This window comes from Hypomesus nipponensis, chromosome 20, assembly GCF_054491055.1.
Source record: "Hypomesus nipponensis isolate SF chromosome 20, ASM5449105v1, whole genome shotgun sequence".
Taxonomy (NCBI): domain Eukaryota; kingdom Metazoa; phylum Chordata; class Actinopteri; order Osmeriformes; family Osmeridae; genus Hypomesus; species Hypomesus nipponensis.
Genome location: NC_140380.1, coordinates 4,155,183 through 4,173,194, shown reverse-complemented (window position 1 = coordinate 4,173,194; position 18,012 = coordinate 4,155,183). Strand labels below are relative to the sequence as shown.

General features: G+C 45.1%; 3 protein-coding genes across 5 annotated transcripts; 1 reads left to right on the top strand and 2 right to left on the bottom strand.

The window, feature by feature from the left end:
• Nucleotides 1-5,475: 5,475 nt before the first annotated feature.
• On the top strand, nt 5,476-8,739 carry LOC146245215 (SLC35A4 upstream open reading frame protein-like). Its single transcript, XM_084683912.1, has 3 exons — nt 5,476-5,674; nt 6,517-6,615; nt 7,347-8,739. Exons 1-3 carry the CDS (start codon nt 5,660-5,662, stop codon nt 7,539-7,541), a joined length of 309 nt encoding a protein of 102 aa, XP_084540038.1. The 5' UTR covers nt 5,476-5,659; the 3' UTR covers nt 7,542-8,739.
• A 611-nt stretch (nt 8,740-9,350) lies between these two features.
• Nucleotides 9,351-13,233, bottom strand: cd74b (CD74 molecule, major histocompatibility complex, class II invariant chain b). Of its 3 annotated transcripts, none has more exons than XM_084684414.1 (7): nt 13,148-13,233; nt 12,918-13,045; nt 11,850-12,028; nt 11,651-11,718; nt 10,908-11,139; nt 10,448-10,474; nt 9,351-9,674 (listed from the first exon to the last, which is right to left on the bottom strand). In XM_084684414.1, exons 2-7 carry the CDS (start codon nt 12,998-13,000, stop codon nt 9,667-9,669), a joined length of 597 nt encoding a protein of 198 aa, XP_084540540.1. In that variant the 5' UTR covers nt 13,001-13,045; nt 13,148-13,233; the 3' UTR covers nt 9,351-9,666. The 3 variants fall into 3 exon arrangements, with proteins under 3 accessions (XP_084540540.1, XP_084540543.1, XP_084540541.1); XM_084684417.1 differs by having other exon boundaries at nt 12,918-13,042; nt 13,148-13,228; XM_084684415.1 differs by lacking the exon at nt 13,148-13,233 and having other exon boundaries at nt 12,918-13,132.
• Nucleotides 13,234-14,386: 1,153 nt separating this feature from the next.
• rps14 (ribosomal protein S14) lies at nt 14,387-17,310 on the bottom strand. Its single transcript, XM_084684281.1, has 5 exons — nt 17,182-17,310; nt 15,852-16,002; nt 15,416-15,577; nt 14,884-14,960; nt 14,387-14,498 (listed from the first exon to the last, which is right to left on the bottom strand). Exons 2-5 carry the CDS (start codon nt 15,998-16,000, stop codon nt 14,431-14,433), a joined length of 456 nt encoding a protein of 151 aa, XP_084540407.1. The 5' UTR covers nt 16,001-16,002; nt 17,182-17,310; the 3' UTR covers nt 14,387-14,430.
• Nucleotides 17,311-18,012: the final 702 nt, after the last annotated feature.

Sequence of the window (18,012 nt, the reverse complement as noted above, 5' to 3'; positions counted from 1 at the left end):
ATTGTGGCTGCATGGTGGGAAGGAGGGAGGGAGGCTGAAAACATGGAAAGTCTGAATGACTAACTCTCTTACTAACTCACTGTCTTATCGACTGGCTCACTGTTTTACCTACTGTTGAGCTGACTGTTTTACTGACTTACTGCTTAAATGACGCTGATGCTGAACAGACTGATTGACAAGCTGACTAGTGCCAGTGTGCATTATGTGTTTGTGCCAGATTTGCTGTTGCTCTTTTTTTGTTGTTCTGAGTGGAGGTGTGTGTGGGTGGGTTGGGACTTAAAAGTCTTCTTCCAAACATACACATACCTGCCTGTTCTACCATCTTTTCTATTGTTCTCACTTCTCCCCTCTTCTCCTCTGCCCTACTCTCCTGTCCTGTCCTGCTCTGTCCTCTTCCAGTATTGAATGGTTAGATGATACAGGGTATCATATTCCAGCCAGACGGACAGAATTCCTGCATCTCCCCTCACCTCCTCTCCTCAACTTCTCTCTTCACCTCACCTCCGTGTCTCCTCACCTTCTCTCCTCCTCTCCTCTCCTTACCTCCTCACCTCCGCTCCTCTTCTCACCTTGTCTCCTCAGCTCCTCCTCTCAACTCTAATCCTCAACTACTCTCCTCACGTCCTCTCGTCACCTCCTCTCTTCACTGTACTCCCTCTGCTGATATTCAATAGAACGGCTCAGATTTCAATGTTTCCCAATTTTTCAAGGGAGAGAGAGTGCTAGAGGGGGGAGATGGAGAAGGAGAGGGAGAAGGATGGAGAGAAGTAGTGAATTATTGATGAGCCTCAACGAAGAATCTTATCAGTCCACTGTAACTCCAGTACATATGAACATACACAGTGTAATCGTGTATGTGGTATAAATGTGTGATTCATGTGTGTGTGCATGTGTGTGTATATGTGTGTGTGTGTGCGTGCATATGTGTATGTGTGTGTTGTTTGTATACGTACAGCTCCTCCTCTCACTGGCACTGATGGCGCCAGTCGCCACAGCGCCAGGCCTTCCAGCCAATCAGATGCTAGATACAGATCAGCGGCAGACTGGCCCCTCGGGACTCCGACCGTTACCTAGGCAATCCCAGGTGACCAATCAGAGCTGATGCTGAGAATGAGCCGCTGAGAGGGGCTTCTAACAACTGTAACTACTGTCACATGTGTCTCTACATCTCTCTTTTTCTGTCTCTCCTTCCCTCCCTCCTTCCTTCTATTTCTCGTTCTGTCTTCTATTTCTGTATGTCTTTCCTTCTCTCTGTCTCATCTCCCTCCATCGCTCTGTACTCTACCAGTGAGGATCTGGGGGATAGAGGGAGCGAGGGATAGAGAGGAGTCATGAAAAGAGAGAAAGAGAGAGGATGCTGCATCTGGTGAGTGAGGTCAGAGACTGCCAGAGGGATTACTGACCAGAGAGGATCACAGCATCAATCAGGGATCAGCACACACACACTCCACACACACACACATACCCCATACGTGCACAACACACACATATACCCGACGTACACACATACACACATCCCACATGCACGTGCACGACACACACACGCATACATACACGCACACCTACACACCACACGCGCATTCATACTCACACACCACACATACCCCACGTACACACACACAACACACACACATATAAACACACACACTGACACACAATGAGTATACAATCAACTGATAAACCCCCAACCTCACACAACAACTTTCTTGACCCTGGTCTTTATGACCCTGGTCATTCCCTGTAATGTAATCATCTCTCTTTCTCTTTATATCATTCTCTTTGTCTCTCTGACCTTTTCTCCTTCTCCCTTTAGCTTTCTTTCTCTCCCCATCCTTCTCAGCCCCCTCTCTCTCTATTGGTTAGCTCCCCTCTTCCTTTGCCTATCTCTCTCTCCCTTTCTCTTTCCCTCTCTTCATCTCTCTCTCTCTTTGTCTCTTTCTCTCTATGTGAGGGGAGCTATTTTTGGAGCAGTGACGTAGGGTGTTAAGACAGAGGCCAGTGTGTGTGAGTGTGTGTGTGAGTTGGGGGGGGGGGGTGCATGTGCTGGTGTATTAGAGAGAGAGATACCAGTGAAGTGATGTTGTGTCCTGAATAAAGGGTTATTAAACAAATTAAAATATTTTTGTAAAAGGTGTATTTTAAGTCTTCAAGTTTCAACCTGTGTCAGTAAAAAATGATATAAACAAGTGTCCTACATAGTGTTCATTTACATTTATTTAAGTTCATTTGACTGAAAGTCACTCTTATCCAGAGCGACTTACAGTAAATTCAGGGTTATTCCCCCGGCAAGTAGGGTGAAGTGCCTTGCCCAAGGACACAACATCATTTGGCTCGACCGGGAATCGAACTGGCGACCTTCAGATTACTAGCCCGATTACTAGCCCGATTCCCTAACTGCTCAGGCACCTAACTCCCTCAACCCAGTTAACTGTCTACATCCCTCTCTCTGCACGTGGCAACAGTTACCATGACAACACAGTCCTGTGGCAACTACCAGCTAAACATATCCCATAATTGGCATGTCTGCAAAGGACCACTCTGGTGGCCTTCAGAGGAGGGGCGAGGATAGAACAGCGAGCCAATACTCAAAGATTGGGCTAGGATAGTAACCTCCACATAGACCATTCAGAGAGGAAGCCAACGATGATACAGTGTAGAACAGCTGGGCCAGTCTCTAGGATAGTACAGCCAGGGCCGCCGTATAGGGGGGGAAAGCTAGGATGATTCTAAGGGCCCCTGACTGACAGGGGCCCCAAAAAATAGGAAAACTAATAGAAATAATCAAATAAATATATATATTCATTTTCATGGGGCCCAAAATTCCTGGCGGCGCCCCTGAGTACAGCTAGGGGGGTTGAAATCGAAAGAGACAGAGAAAGAGAGAGACATAAATGCAGACAAAGACTTTTCAACTCAATACCAGCAAAACCATATAATTCCATATACTGTTGTACTTTTTCAACAAGATTTTTACATGTTTATCTTATGCACCTTCATGCCACAGTAAATTCCTTGTTTGTGTGAACTTACTTGGCAAATAAAGCTAATTCTGATACTAAACACAGGTAACAAGGTAACTCTACTATATTAGCATGCAGGCTTGTAACAAGCTAATCTCAATGTGTTCAAATGCATGTGTGTAACAAGCTAACTCCACACTGTTAGCATGCATGTAACAAGCTTTCTTATTCTTCTATGTTAGCATGCAGGCATGTAATAAAGTATCTCCCCTAAGTTTGTATGCAAGCTTGTAACAATCTTACTCCACTATTAGCATGCAGACATGTAACCAGCTAACTCTTCTTTGGTAGCACGCATGCTTGTAAGAAGCTAACCTCACTATGTTCAAATGCATCCGTGTAACACAATAACTCCACACTGTTATTATGCAGGGGTGTAACATGCTAACTTTCCTATATTAGCATGCAGGCTTGTAACAAACCAACTTTTCTATGTTGGCATGTAGGCTTGTAACAAGCTTACCCCCTTGTGTTAGCATATAGGAGTGTAACAAGGTAACAAGCTAACTTATCTGTGTTAGCATGCAGGAGTGTAACAAGGTAACAAGCTAACTTATCTGTGTTAGCACGCAGGCTAGTAACAAGCTACCTCCAGCTTGTTAGCATGCAGTCTAGCTAGTGTCTGAGGCATGTGAGGAGCAATGTGGTGGTGGTGGGGGGGGGCTTCCATGAATCAGCACCTGTAGTATATAACAGCATTAACATTACAAGGATGGCAGGAAATAGAGAGAGAGGAAGGAATGAAGAGCAAGCAAGGTAGAGAACGAAGAAGATAAAGAAAAGGAAGTGAGATAGAAGGGAGAGAGACGGGCAAGGAAGGAGGAGGAGGGATTTGGGGTGGACAGACCAGACCAGACAGTGCGCTCACACCTGCAGACAGATACTAACGCCTCCCTCTCTCCTCCCTTTCTCCTCTCTCCGCCCTCTCTCCTCCCTCTCCTCAGCAAACACCAGGAGCAGGAGAGTGGAGGACTAGGTTAGGTGAGTCCAGGTTAGGGTGTGTTGAGTGCTGTCTGTGTGTGTATATGTGTGTGTGTCTGTGTACTCACCCTCATAGTTGACTATGATGATAGCCAGCATGTAATCCTTTCCCAGCATGGTAGAGGTACTCCTGTCCACCTGCTTAACTGTGACACATTCCACTCTTCAAAGCTCCCACGTCACCAAGACAACTGTCCTCTCTCTCTCTCTCTCTCTCTCTCTCTCTCTCTCTCTCTCTATCTATCTCTCTCTCACACACACACACACACAAACACCCTCACGCACACAGTAGTGCTGCTCGCAATGACTCCACTCAGAGCCAGGCATACACTCACATGCCAAAAGGATTAAAATCTACTCCACTCTCTTGCTCAATACCTCTCTCCCGTTCTATCTCTCTCTCTCTCTTCCTTCCTCCCTTTCTCTCTGAGCAGTCCCAGCACTGTTGTTCTTTCTTTCTCTTCACTCTAGCCCTTCTGTCTTTCTCTCTCTCTCTCCCTCCCTCTACTCTATCCCTTCTCTTTCTATCTCTTTTCTCTGATCTATCTCTCCATTGGAGCTGGAGGGATGCTGCTGGTTTTATGGCTGCTGTCTCTCTTTCCGCTCTTTGCCCGTATTGTGTTCCACGACGCCTGCAGCTCTCTCTCCCCTCCTCTCTGCCTCCACCCCTCTCTCTCTCCTCCTTCTCCTGCTCGCTCCACCCATCTCCCTACACATATACCCACCCCTTGCAAGGAGAAAACAGGACAGGAGAGAAGCTCCAAAGAACAGCGGTCTCCTCCAATGCAGACTGGAACTAAAGTAGACCATCCCCCCAGACATGACTAATGACCTGTAGTGCGTATACGTGTGTGTGGGTGTGTGTATGTGTGTGTAAGCAAATGAAGGATAATAGGATTTAATTCAATTTGCCTTGCACCCATGCATGTATGTGTGCGTCTGTGTGTGTGTGGCCGAACCTTTTTTTGTTATGGCCTCTGTGGTAAACACATACAGTGTCCTGGGAGGAAGAGAGAGAGCGTGAGAGACAGAAAGACATTATATTTTAACTTTATACAGACCATAAGACCTTCATACAGAACATGATAAATCACAGGTATATAACATCTGGATTTAGAGATTTAGATATCCCCCCCAAAAATCCCAAACAGCAAACAGACAGGAGAGATGGATGGATGGGCAAACAGGGGGTGGATGCATGTGCTGTGGATGCGTCTGGGACCCAACATTTGATAGAAAGCTATCCTGTCTGTATAGTTGTGAGGTCCACCTTAATCAAAATCCCAGCTCCGTCATCGGTATTGCCACCGCCACCGGCCTGCTCCCTGCTTGCATCATCCTCCCTCCTCACTTCGCCTCCGTTACCTTGACAACCGCTACCCGCTCGCGCGTCAGAGGAGGTTGAGCTTGCAAGCGAGGTAACGACAAACTGATGTGCAGGTGCAGCTGTACAGTAATGTGTGCTTTCAGCTACTGTTAAAACATGTCAACAACATAAAGTAGCCCTTTTCAGGTTCCCTAAATTATAACGTGTAGAGCATGAGTCAGAACGGCTTAACCAAAATAGGAAACGAGAGAGATCTGGGAGAGACGCGGTCTTTCAGCCATACCGCGGGCAGGAAAGTTAATCGAGACCAGATGTGCAGTGATTCGCAGACATGTCAAACGACAAGGTTAGTGTGGTATAGAGGCGATGGAGAAGTGTTCAAATGAACTCTTTAAAGTCACTCTATGAACGCCTGTGTATTTGTCCTCTATCTATCCGGTATGGTCAACTGTCTGTCGTCGGGTGTGACTGGTATTTTTAGGGTAGTTTTACTTTAAGCTAGCTAGCTGAACTCTTGCTAGCATAATTTAACGCGTTAGCTTGTAAGGTATCCTGGGAAGTTTGCATTGCCCGATAACTAGAACTTGCAGTAACGAAACGATCATAACTGTAGCGAAAGTCGCGTTATCTTTGTCGTTTAGACATTCTAGTGTATTCTGCCATTGAGACAACTGGCAGTAATGTGTGGCGACTTTTCCCCCGTGAGCTTGGTTGTACAGTCACTGACTCATAGTTGTTAGCTAGCTAGCCATGTCTGAAGTAATCGATGCCAGATTGTTGTGGGATAAACATGGACTTTTTCATGCTCCTACGTTCGCACATACTCTTCAGTATATCAGTATAGGTCTACTGATATATTTTTTAAGACTTTAAAGGCCTACTGATATACTCAGAGCATATATATATATATATATATATATATATATATATATATATATATATATATATATATATATATATATATATATATGTCATATATATGTCAAGGAACTTGACAGGCACATGTTTAATGCGTCTTGTGGACTGACTGAGGAGGTAATGTTAGGATTTGAAACGTGTGTTTATTGTACCAAAGGGTATGGAAGCAAAGAATATAAAAGCTTCTATACTCTTTCATTGTACTGAATATGGTTGCTTCTTATTGGCTAGAAGTGTATCCTGTGTACTGAATGTGGTTGCTTGTGATAGAACCCCCTGAACAAGTTGAGGGATCTAGCGGATCTCAAGGACCAGCTGGAGGACATCCAGAGACGGGTGGAGGATGAGGTGCAGGCTGGGGTACCACAGGTACTGCTGGAATGCCATACACACACTCACACATGCACACACACACATCTTTATAGCCACACACACACACACACACACACACACACACCCTGGCCTCGGGGTATTGGCAGAGCAGTACTACACAGTAAGATTCTAGGCATGCACAAACACAAAAATCATACACACACATAAAAACCACACACACACACACACACTCTGACTCCAGGGTACAGACAGAGCAGGTATTACTACACACACATGTTCCATACACACAGTCTGATAGTCAACTTAACCATGAGCAGCATGGTTGGGGGGGGGGGGCGGCGAGTTTGTGCGATAAACTAATGCGGGGGGAGGGAGGTTTTAGTTTGTGCGATAGACTCAGGCGAGAAAACAGGACAACAGCGGATATTGCTATGATATTTCAAGTAAATAATATTTATTTATTTTGACAACGAAGTTAAGGCGGCAGGCGTGTGTTACTTAAGCGCCGCCTTAACTGAAAAGTGCTGCGGGAAACCCTGTGTTCTAAAGAGCTCACATAAGGAGTAACAGTTAGCTTTGAGCTCATTTAGGGTTCTGTTGCAGTAGGTGACGAGTTACTGCCTAGTCACCGCTAGCCCTATGAAATCTGAACTTCCATGTTGTGATGATGTCTTTGCCTCAACCTTTGCCATTTTCAAATAGGAACTAACATGTAGCCTCTGTAGTCTGGCCTCCCCATTACAAAATAGTTCCTCCTCCGTCCACAGGGGGGCAGTGTGCTGGCGTCCCCCTTCCTGAAGGGCTTCCTGGCCGGCCTCATTGTAGCCAGGCTACGTTCCTCTGCCGTGCTGGGCGTCGCCATAGGAACTTGCACCGGCATCTTCGCCGCCCAGAACTTTGAGGTGCCGAACATAGAGCAGACTCTGAAGGACTACGCCAGCATGCTGAGAGGACCTAAGTGAGACCAAGCAGGCGGAGAGAGGAGATGCTGCATCTTCTCCTCCTAGGAGGAGGAACTGTGTGTCATTGAACCATCTTGACCTTCTCCGGAATCTCTGAACCAGGAGCTCCCGCCTCCACTCCCTGCCCAACCCCCCAATCCCTCCGACTATAAGTTTGCACTTGTTGGGTTTGAACTGTAAGAGAAGGTGATGTGGAATGTCTCTTTAAAGAGAGCTGTGAGGTGAGTGTGCCTGGCTGGTTACTGTATCGTTTCATTCATCTGTGCAATCATTTCTCTCTCTCTGTGCAATAGCCTCTGGGCTCGTCTGTCGCTTGTTTTGTATATCAACTGGACATTATGTTGTTGTCATTGTTGTTTTGGGAAAGCGGGATGTTTGGGAAGGAAGCATATTTATTTTAAACATTTTATGTATCCAAACAGTGTTTCATCTCCACCTACTTCACCTGGCTAGCTAGCAATAATAACCATACATTATAACATTAAAGCTGCATCATTAAAACAAGGGTATTATTTCCAAATACCCTACCCAGCAATGATATTTCCCTCCGCCCCCTCCCCGCTAGCAGTGGTAGAGGCTGTGTGTGATGTCAGAGGGGGTGGGGGAGCCATGCTGAGAGGCCCTCTTCATCTATGATGTCACACACCAGTCTAAGCCAGTGTGGGTATACGTTATTACAGTGGCATCTGGTGGCCAAAGCACGCTACTGCAGCTATATTTTATACATAATATTTTATCCATTTAGCAGATGCTTTGATCCAAAAAGCGATGCACAAATAGTGCACATAGAAAATCAAGGGTCAGAAGTGCATAGTTCTAATAGTATTTTGGTTGTCAGGGTCAAGGAACAAAGAAAAACAACATTATGTCTACAATTCCTGGCCATGTGGCCTAGGTAAGAGTTCAGACTTGAATCCAGATGAGTCTGTTTTCAGTTGAGACGCACTGAATAAAATCATTGTCATGATCTTGAAACTTCGTCTGTCAGGAAGTAGCTGTTCCATTGAGGAAGTGTCTGTTCCTGCATGTTTGCATGCTCTATCAATTACTGTACGACTGAATCTTTGTCTGATTGGTTGTCAGACTCAGTCTCTTTCTCAGTTTCTTTATATTATTTTGGAAGAGGTTTTGTTTTGGTACTCAAACTGTATTAAACTTGAATTCTATCAAGGTTCTTGAATAAAGTGTTTTGAACACAGCTAAGTGGCAGTTTATGATCTATGTGACTTGAATAGTCATGGATTCACTTAGCAGCCACTGTTATCCAAAGTGACATACAGATGTGGAATCAAACCTGCAACCTCGGATGCTAATGCTCCACCACTGAGCTATACCCGCCACCCCCAACTGGTGGTAAGTGTCGCAGAGATGGTTTAGGTTTGGGATGTGATGGAGAACTTCAGGAGCGTGAGGACTCCTCCCTGGTCTCCCAGTGAGATGCAGGGTGGGGTGGGGGGTTCCCATGTTTTCTTTACAGGACTGACTACACAGGAGACTCTGCCTTCTTTCTCTTGCACTCACTCACAGACACTATGTGTCTAGTTAGGCAGGACTAAAATAGTGGCTAGGTTGAATGCATCAAGGCTGAGACAAAAAACATGTGAACGTTTGGATTTTATTGGATCAGCATTGACTTGTTACCTTTAGCCACAGAACCCTAAATGATGGTCATGGGTCATTAATGGATGTGTCTCATATATGGATGTTGGAGTGGGGGCTTGGCCTGAACAAAACACTGGGTAAAACAGTAACACTGATGGGTGCGTGAATGTGTTGTCACATGATTCTTATGACACACACTCAGTCACATCAACTCATGTTTTTTATTGGCTACTGACAGATGACAAGTTGAATAACTTTATTAATCCCCAGGTATAAATCAAGATGACATGAATAAATGTTTGTCTCTGGTTCAGAACAAGCACAGGTTAGTTGAGAGAACACGTATGGAAACACATCTGATGAGATAGTATGAGATAAAACACCTGACTGTGAAAACTTTAAGAGCTTACATGCTAACTATGCTAGGTGGCAGAGCATGTTAACTATAGGTCTCAATGAAGTAGGTGGGGGGAGCTGGCTGTAGTCCTCAGCTCAGCCTCATGTCCTGGATCGGCCTGGAGGATCAGTCCTCTGAAACAGAGACAAGGAGAGATGGGGGAGAGAGAGGTGGGAGAGACATGGAGAGAGGGGGAAAGAGGACCCTTTCCAGGATTAGTGATACTCTGAGACCGGAAGCAGGAAGGAGGGGTGTGACATCATAGGATGACATAAACTCGGAGACCCAGTCCGGACATCCCCAAGCTTATACAACTTACGCTCTGTATGTAAAATTTGATCTTTAAACCATGGAAAGTTCCCAAAAAAACAATACAACAGTATGCTGGAAAGAGGAAGTGAAAAAGTTGGTGATTTTATGACTGAAGCTGTGTTCAAATACACATTCCCTATTGCATTATATTAAAAAAGATCAGTTGAAACTACTAAAACAACTTGTTAAGATACGTACATTTAGTCATTTTTCTTATCCAGAGCGACTTACAGTAAGTACAGGGACATTAGCTAGGGTAGCTAACCCGTAACTAAAATAGCTTATACATTGCCACATTTAAACAAATGATTCACCAAAGGAATTGCCATTGCTTGTTTTATACGTCATAACAGGCTTAAATCGGTGAAACAGGATGAAAAAACAAATCCTAAAAGAAACACATGAACTTGGAATGGAAACTGTGATAGATTAAGCAATTCTGACTTGATATTTGACGCAGGGACAACATTCTAACAACGATCAAAACCCAAACTGTATTGATGCGCCAATAAGGTTTATTCCAGTAACTATTACACCTGTTCCAGCACTGTAGTTATGGTGGTCTACTAGTACATTGTATGTCACAAATGCTCACCTGTGAACACCAGGCCATGGCTCATTTCTGGGAAGCAGAGAGAGAGATGATTAGAGTTGCTGATGACATATACAGGACTGTAACCCCATATGATAGCTACAAAGTTAATTATGTAAATATTTTAATGATAAATGGTCCTCGAACTGTGATTTACATCTGTGGTTGGACCTCACTATAACTCAGATGCTGGTTACAGGTCAGGATATATACATGAGTTATGTGTGACAAACAACACTGTCTGGTTATCAATCTGTGCAGAAATATCGACATGATCTACAGGTGTCTGAGTGTGTGTGTGCGCATGTGTGAGTGTGTGCATTGGTGTGTGCGAAGGCGTACATGCATGCGCTTCTGTGTAACCGTGTTGGAGTCTACGTGCTTGCGTGTCTGTGCATCGGTGTGTGAGTGAGTATGCACAAGTGTGACACTGTGTGCGTGGGGACTGTTTGTGTGACCGTACCGGGGGAGATGGCGCAGAAGGCCTTGCCGTGCTTAATGGAGCCTTCGACCTGCTTTCCGGAAGCATCCACGCACCAGCACAGGTCCTTCCAGCACTGCTGAGGCACGTAGTTGCCCTCCTCGTCACAGGCAGGCCTGAACGAGGTGGGCTTCACGGGGACCAGACCCAGAGCCTCCAGCTGGCACTGGGTCCCATCCACAGGACTAGGACCAGGCAGCTCGCTGGAGGAGTCCTAAGACAGCAGACGGACAGTGTGTGTCAGTCACACAGACAAACATACACAGGCAGTATGTCAGACACACGGGCAAACATGATGTCAGTCACACAGACAAACATACACAGGCAGTATGTCAGACACACGGGCAAACATGATTTCAGTCACACAGACAAACATACACAGGCAGTATGTCAGACACACGGGCAAACATGATGTCAGTCACACAGACAAACATACACAGGCAGTATGTCAGACACACGGGCAAACATGATGTCAGTCACACAGACAGGCAGACAGACAGACAGTATATCAGACAGACAGGCTGTCAGACAGACAGACAGTATATCAGACAGACAGGCAGACAGACAGACAGACAGACAGTATATCAGACAGACAGGCAGACAGACAGACAGACAGACAGACAGACAGACAGACAGACAGACAGACAGTATATCAGACAGACAGGCAGACAGACAGGAATTATATCAGACAGACAGGCTGTCAGACAGAGCTCCGTCCATCTTACCTCATCCTCCAGATCGACGAGTTTGGGCATGGGGTTCATGGGCACGTGCATCTTCATGGGCACAGAGGCTGGGGCAGGGAGAAAGGCTCTTACAGCAACCAACAGACAGGCGCTTCACATGTGTGTGTGCCTGTGCATTGTTGTGGATGTGCATGTCTGTGTGTGTCAGTGCATGTTTGCGTGTGCATACACTTCTCACCGGAGCGGGAGTTGGTCATCTGACCCTTCAGGCTGTCGGTCTGCTTCTCCAGACCTGTGATGTCATTTCCTTGTCTGAGGAGGAAGTAGGCAGTGACTGCCTGGCCAGCAATCAGCAGACATGCAAGTAGGGTGAATCCTACCACCTTATAGGCCCGTGTGGAGGAGGGGGAGGGGCCACTGGAGGACACAGATGTCACAGCAGATCAGAGGTCTAGATTCTAGAGAATTATGCCATCAACTAGTATTTGGAATCACTACAAATAGTATTCAAAATGTCTGTCATAGTATATTCTCGAAACAATAAGTCACCTCACAAGTATTTATAATCGTCATATCAAATAGTGGAATTGTCACTTCAAATGGTTTATATAACTGTCACTTCAAATATTAGTTGTAATTGTCAGTCATTAAAAATTGTTTTTATAATTGTCACTTAAAATAGTATTTAAAATAATTGTCAAATAGTAGGCTATTTAGAATCATCACTTCAAATAGTAAAATTGCCAGAGAAACAGTATTTAAAAATGAGTAGATATATTTGAATTCTGAAGTATGGAATTTAAGCAAGTGCATATCTGAAAGCTTTTAAAAGAGTATTTTAAAATGCCCCCCACATATCTTGTAGACCGAGGATAGTGTTATGAATCTCAACAGACCACATCAGTAATTAAACAACCAATAGGGAGGAAGGAGACGTGGTGATGTAACAGGTTGCTAGGCAGCAACCATTTCCACAAAGTTATCTCAGCGTCCTTCTGATGTTGTTTTGAACTACAACTTTGTTTATGTTATACTTGTTTTACATTTATACATTCTATAAGTGACTCCTGGGGAAATATCACACATTTAACCCCAGTATTTTATTATACTACACTAACAAGTCATGCATTACGCTACACTTAACCTATCATATATTATACTATACCTAAACCAGTCATATATTACACTACACTTAACCCCAGTAATTACACTACTCTAAACATTAGTCATATGTTACACTACATTTCAAACTCCGTCACAGTACACTTCCTCATATCCCACAGTTACTCCCTACATCATATCTTACACTACAGTTGGTGTTCCCACGTCGACCATGGTCTGCTGGCTGGACGCTCCAATCAGAGGTCTGGAAGGCTCCGACTCAGTCATGTTGGCTCACTCTGCTGCACGCTCGCTATGGAGAAATACACCCTGCTATCCAAATAACACCACAATAATGTTACAATGGACTTCCTGTCCCTGATTGATGAAAACACCTGCTAAATGTATACAATTGTAAAATATAATGTAACGTACTAATGCAGGACTAGTCTGTTGTCAGGTCAGGTCTAGGCTGATACTACTGACAGAACAGAGAGAGACAGTTGGTAATGTAGGTGAGAATGAGGAACTGAGGCTGGGAGGGAATTCGGAATCTCCCCTTTACCAGAATCTTGCAAGTCAGGTCTGGGGCTGTCAGAAGAATTTTCTGATTGGCTGTCCCTAACCAGCATCTCTTGTTGTCAGGGGCAGACTGCTCACTCAGGAACTGAACGCCTGAATGTCATTCTGAACTTGACTCAGGACGTCTCACAAATATGTATTAGGTGAGACTTGTTTCACAATGTATGCTTCATGTTTGGCTACCCGCAATGTTTGGGGCTTTTTCGTTGTTATTGTCAGTGACCTATGAACTTTTGTAAAACTCTCTTGGAAGTCGCTTTGAATAAAAGCGTCTGCTAAATGCATAAATGTAATGTAAATGTGGAGTAGCGTTCATAATTAAAATGTTTACTTCATTGAGACCTTATCTGAGCCTGACTAACACCCACTCACCCAAAGAGAAAGCAGACCAGTGAATGACGAGCCTTCATCAGACGTTCCGCTTGTAGAGACTGTTCCCCTTTACAGGGAAAACACCCATTCCCTGGAATTCTTCAATGTATTTTAATTTCACAGAACTAGCAGACACACTGGGCTGCGTTTGCGTCCGATAACAATAGATCTTTGTTTTCTACAAGGAAAATAAACGTAGTTATTTCTTACGCGATTTTCCCCAAAGATGCTCGTAAGGCGTAATCGACAAGCATTTTCAAGAGCCTCTTTAGCTATGATGGCTTCGGGAAACAAGATTCATCATACGATGGATTCTACGATAAATTTAGGCTTTCGATGCTTTCAGAAAACGCACCCCATGTCTATGAACACAGCTCTTTAGGATGTTCAACAATGCATTGGATGAAGGTGGTCTTGCAGTTACATCTCCAGATAATGATTCCAGAAACACAGACAAGGTTGATTATAGTACACAGGTATTACCTGTTACAGCACTGTAGCCAAGTTGGTCTACTGTACAAGAAATCACAACACCCTTTTAGTGCATTGGTAGAGCTTGGGTTGTGGTCTTCATTCAAATCTCTCTGGGGGCTTTTTATCACAAACCTTACCAAAAGTTTCACTTGAATTAAGATCCAAGTGAACAAGGATTCACTCGTTATACCTGTTCAACAACTGACTCGACTCATCGGAGTGGACAGAACAGACAGAGGCAGCAGCTGGGATTAACCTTTTATTGAGTGAAAAGCTCAACAGAAGCACATTTACAGACGTCGGCCGCGGCGTCCTCCCTTTCTGCGGGTGCTGTCTGATGGAATAGGGGTGACGTCCTCTGAGGGGGGGGAGACAACGTAGAGATTCAGACAAGCTGAACATGCATGGGATACGGATACACGCACAGACAGGATACAAACAAACTAGATGGGTGACAGACACCAGCAAAGAATGAGGAACTGTTGCTCTTTGCAGACCATGTGATCAGAGAAGGCCGACTCGGCACGAACACTACCCGCCTGATCTCAATCCTGAAGGCTTGGGAGTGTGTGATATTTGATGATACTAGCTACAGTCTGCCAGTCTGATGTCCATGGAAACAGGCCAAGATGTAGGTGGCCTCAGAACATCCTAACAACTGTGTGTGTGTGTGTGTGTTGCATGTATGTGCTTGAATGAATGCACAAGTGTGTTTGTGTGCATGCATGCGCTCCCAGTCTCACCGATGCGTCCGATCTTCATGCCGGAGCGGGCCAGGGCCCTGAGGGCAGACTGGGCTCCTGGTCCTGGGGTCTTGGTTCTGGAGAGAGAGAGGGGGCCGGGTCAGGACAGGGTGGACCACACCAGCAGCCAGTGGGAGATATTACTCAGTGACCTGCCTCCCCCAAAATGCCAGGATTTCCCCACCACATCCAGCGCTGCACAACGCTACGTTATGCAATATGCATGCCATCACGCTTTTTTGGCTATTCCAACCCACAATACTTTAAGCAGCGGAAGAAGCGCCAATCGCAGTGAAACTGGGTTAACTAACAAACGGGCCATCGCCAGTTCTGACACTGTAGTATGGCCTAATTAAATGCATACTGCCTGCACCAGTACATACAGTAAGGGGAGCTGCAGGACTTACAAAAAAATATAAAGTCTGCAATTGGGAGTTCTGTACCCCCCCCTAAAAGCCAGTCTACATAGCCCTTCTCTACTTTGTTTTGAAGTCACACCCCCCCCCCCCCCCCCATTTGCGCCCCATCTCACCTGTTGCCCCCGGTGGCGCGGAGCTTGATGTGCAGCGCGGTGATGCCCAGCTCCTTGCAGCGCTGGGCCACGTCCTGGGCAGCCAGCATGGCGGCGTAGGGGGACGACTCGTCTCTGTCGGCCTTCACCTTCATCCCCCCGGTCACACGGCAGATGGTTTCCCTGAGGGAGGACGGGGGGGGGAGGAAGGAGACAAGAGAGTGAGGGGGAGAAGACAGATAGGGGGATGGGGGAGAGGAGGGCAAGAGGAAGTTGAAGAGATGGAGGGGAAAGAAAAGCGAGGGAGAGGTGAGGGAAAAGATGGGGGGACGGGAGAGACGGAGACAAAACAGATGTATTAGAACAGCAGCAGAAACATGCCTAGCTGATAACACACACTCAACCAACCAACCAACCAACACACTCCTCCAGGTGAGAGGGACGGAGGGGTACCTACTTGCCAGAAAGGTCGGTGACGTGGACAAAGGTGTCATTGAAGGAGGCAAAGATGTGGCACACTCCGAACACGTTCTCCCCCTCGGCCACCTGGGGTCCCAGGCTGATCACCTGCTCCTCCTTCTTTTCCTTACCCTTACGAGGTGCCATTGCTGCAGGACAAATGTCAGAGCCAGTCAGAACCCACTGGAACATCAGTACAGAGCAGTACATGCTGGACCAACTGTATCTAGTGGAACATATGGGATCTTTAGTACTACTTAACAAACAGAGCGCACCCAACAGAATCTTCTGGACCCTCAGAACCTAGCAAAACCTACTGGGCCTTCAATATCTAATCACTAATCTGCACCCATCAGAAGTTAATGGAGCATCAGAATCTAGAACTCTGCTAGACCATCAGAACATTTCGGAATCCCACAGGAGCATCAATTTACAACTGGAGCACCCTTACTGGTGCACCGTCGTGTCAAGTGTCATGTTAAAGTACTGAAAGTATCCGCTTTATTAACCAAAATCCATTTAAAAGTAGTTCGATTACAGCCAATTCGTTATCCGAGCATCGTTCTTGACCACCACCGCGCGTCCAGGTAGGTTGAAGTTGGTGGTACAGTACAGTTACACATGATAACTAATCACACAGATTAAATACGTTAAAAATGTCTACTTAGACCGCAAGTTAGTCCCTCAGTTCACACCTCTTTCTGGGATCTCAATTCAAGCATGGCACCGTTACCGGACGATATGGTTAACTAGAGCTAACTAAATCAAGAATCCAGCTAGCCACACTACGTTTCTAGACCCTACTGTAAACAGTTATGATGACCAGCTACATGTGCAGGAATGCTTTACACACCCAAGTGTCTAACTACTTGTCAATAAAATCATGACTACTTGTAGCTACTACTTCAGTTACGGTCAGTAGGTAGGCTAGCTAGCCAACGTAACTCTGCGCTACAGTGGCATTAGTCAACTTCATTTCCATGCAAGCATTTTCCTAAACCCCCGTACCTTTAGCCGAATTTACAGCCACTGTATAACACATACAAATGATACGACACAAACAAAACCTAGTCATAGAAGCGAACTCGGTGTTGTTCTCAAGTACATGCTTTCAGCTAGCGATATTTAGAGGGGCCTGCGTTCGTCGCATCTACGGATGCTTGCCTACTGTAACGAAGCCAAATACACAAATATAAAAAGACAAATTACAACAAATATCGCCTTTCTCTGTACGATACGCATTCAGCTATACATTACAACCAAACATGGACACTTAAATGTAGTAGATAATTTGGATTGACTCGGATAAAAAATTGGGGATAATTTACCTATGTGTGTCTCTTTAGAAAGCCGAAACAGGAAAGGAAAGAGCTAATGCAACCGGGTTCACAGTTCAAGATTTTTCTCCGGAAATGACCAGTGCCTTCGCCTGTACTGCCACCTAGTTGTATGAGTGTGTACCGGTATTAATGTTGTCGAAGCATAATATCTGAGTATGAACTATGAAACTATTCAGAAAATATCGTGATAGAAAATCATGAATTATTCCAAACTGAAATTGACCGGTTTTCCCATTCACTTCTCTGTTCGGTTTAGTTTAGCCATTGCAAATATTATTCTATTTTGCAGATGCAAGCTTGATGTATGCCTAATACGACATGTACGTTATTTTAATTTTATTTTACTCAAGTAAAATATATATATTCCAGTATATCTAATAGCCTTTATCCACCTCTGCTATCACCTATTTGAATCGACAGAGAGAACAGGCCTACATCTTTATTTTCTCTCTTCAGACTTGTAAAATAGATTAGGGTGGATGTATATTTGCTCATTGGCTGTCAAACTCTTTGTCAGTTGTCATCACATTGTCTAACCTCACTGCTGTTACTGTGAAACTCGGCAATGCTGCGATGAGTCATCTCCTGCAGTAATCACAGATTAATCCTGGAGTTTATGGAGTAAATGGTGGGTTTGGATTATAGCATGTTTTACATGGGACAGAATGATTAAAAGTCACTCAGTATTTTGAGAGCTGACCCGTCACATGTTGTACAGGGATTCAGATGGCTGAGCGTTTAGGGAATCGGGCTATTAATCAGAAGGTTGCTTGATCGATTCTTGGCCGTGCCAAATGACGTTGTGTCCTTGGGCAAGAC